The sequence below is a fragment of the Pinus tabuliformis genome, chromosome 6, assembly GCF_031772625.1.
Source record: "Pinus tabuliformis cultivar Carrire ecotype Pingquan chromosome 6, CPIR1, whole genome shotgun sequence".
In the NCBI taxonomy this organism is placed as follows: domain Eukaryota; kingdom Viridiplantae; phylum Streptophyta; class Pinopsida; order Pinales; family Pinaceae; genus Pinus; species Pinus tabuliformis.
In genome coordinates, this window is record NC_142292.1 from 1,785,086,406 (window position 1) to 1,785,088,123 (window position 1,718).

Consider the following 1,718-nt stretch of genomic DNA (forward strand, 5'->3'; position numbering starts at 1 on the left):
TTTTACTTAGTAGAAAATCTCTTGATCTGGAGCCTCTGACCATTCACAAACCGAATAACCCTGCTTCTTCATTCATAAGTCCAAATTCTGTAAGGAATATTATAGTAAGAAAGAAACACAATGGAGGGAGCAGACATTTTAGGGGGAGGACAATTGTTTCAGAAAGCGGAGTAAGGAATTTATCCCTGGTCGATGTTCCCATATATGATATGATTGAATCACAACCTCTTAGGGCAAGCATGGCTGGTGACTCATCCAAATGACCTTTATTATATCTATTAATATTAGGGGTCTAGGCGCAGACCCAAAATTCTTGGCGCTAAAGGACATTTTTCACATAGCTCGGCCAAAAATTATTTTAATCCAAGAAACCATGCACAGCAGTCAGGTGTCCATATCTTACTTTAGGAAAATGCTTCCTTCATGGTATATGGTTGCCTCAGAGGCAAGAGGCCTGTCAGGGGGGCTGGCAGTTTTATGGGATCCTGAATGGATCAGAGCCAAAGCCTACAAGTGTTTTGCTGGTATTCTTATCTCGGCATTTATCAGAGGTCAAAGATTCCAAATTAATATTTTGAACACCTATGCGCCTTATAAGAACAGAATCCCTTTCTGGGAAAAATTGTTTGCCTCGGAAATTTTTGATATTGAATCTCTGATGATTGCAGGCGATCTAAATGTAACTTTAAGCACTGACGAATGCTGGGGTAACTGCAGAAAAAGAGACTTGCTTGCTGACCATATTAAGTTTGAACTTCTAAATAGAAATCTTGGGGATATTGTTCCTTTGAAAATGATGCCTACTTGGGATAACGGAAGGTTAGGAGAGGCGTATATTGCTAAAAGGATTGATCGATTCATAATGCATGTTAGCATCATAGACAAAATGGGCATGCCTATCTCGTCCATTGGGAGTGCTTTTACATCAGATCACAGGCCAATTTTCCTCAGCTGGCAGGAGAAGGGTTTCAGAAAGGGTTACCCCTTCAAATTCAATAGAACATGGTTAGAGGATCCAGATTTCAATAAAATCATTTCAAATGCATGGAAGGATTTATCCGCAAGTGATTTGTCCCCCCAATTTATGACGTTTAGAGACAAGATGTATGTTTTGAGAAAGGTGGCAAAAGAGTGGCAATATGATAAAAGAAAAAGGGACAGACAGGCGCTTCAAGAAATACAGAGGGAGCTGGACATGATATTAATGTCTATGGATGCAAATTTTTTTCCTCTTAGCATGAAATGTCATATAAAAGATCTGGAAAGGAAAAAACAAATTCTTTTGAAACAGGAGGAGGCCTCATGGAGGCTCAAAAGCAGGGCAATATGGCTGAAGGATGGTGACAGAAACACTAAGTTCTTTCATAAATTTGCAAACTCCAGGCGCAAAAAAAACACCATATGGAGAATTAGTGATGGAAAGGGTGGTTTTTTCGTCTCTCAACATGATATATCGAAGGAAGCTGTAAGGCATTTCAAAAACCAGTACAAAAGAAGGGAAGTCTGTGATTTTTAGGACATTCTATGGGGTATTGAATTGGCTCCACAAATGTTTGATGATGAGAAAAATGAGAACCTATTTCAGCCAATCACAGAGGAGGAGCTCCTTGGAGTTTTGAAGGCTTTCAAAAGGGATAAATGCCCAGGCCCGGACGGTTGGACCATAGAATTTTTTACTCATTTTTTTGATATCATCAAGAAAGACTTGCTGAGGATGG

At 39.6% G+C, this 1,718-nt stretch overlaps 1 protein-coding gene across 1 annotated transcript; it reads left to right on the top strand.

The window, feature by feature from the left end:
• Positions 1-373: 373 nt before the first annotated feature.
• Positions 374-1,516, top strand: LOC149266143 (uncharacterized). The gene has a single exon (XM_089407265.1). It carries the CDS (start codon positions 374-376, stop codon positions 1,514-1,516), a length of 1,143 nt encoding a protein of 380 aa, XP_089263391.1.
• The last annotated feature ends 202 nt before the right edge of the window (positions 1,517-1,718 follow it).

What these genes read in the sequence shown, in the direction of transcription:
- LOC149266143 (XM_089407265.1), top strand. Translation starts at nt 374, where the DNA reads ATGCACAGCAGTCAGGTGTCCATATCTTACTTTAGGAAAATGCTTCCT.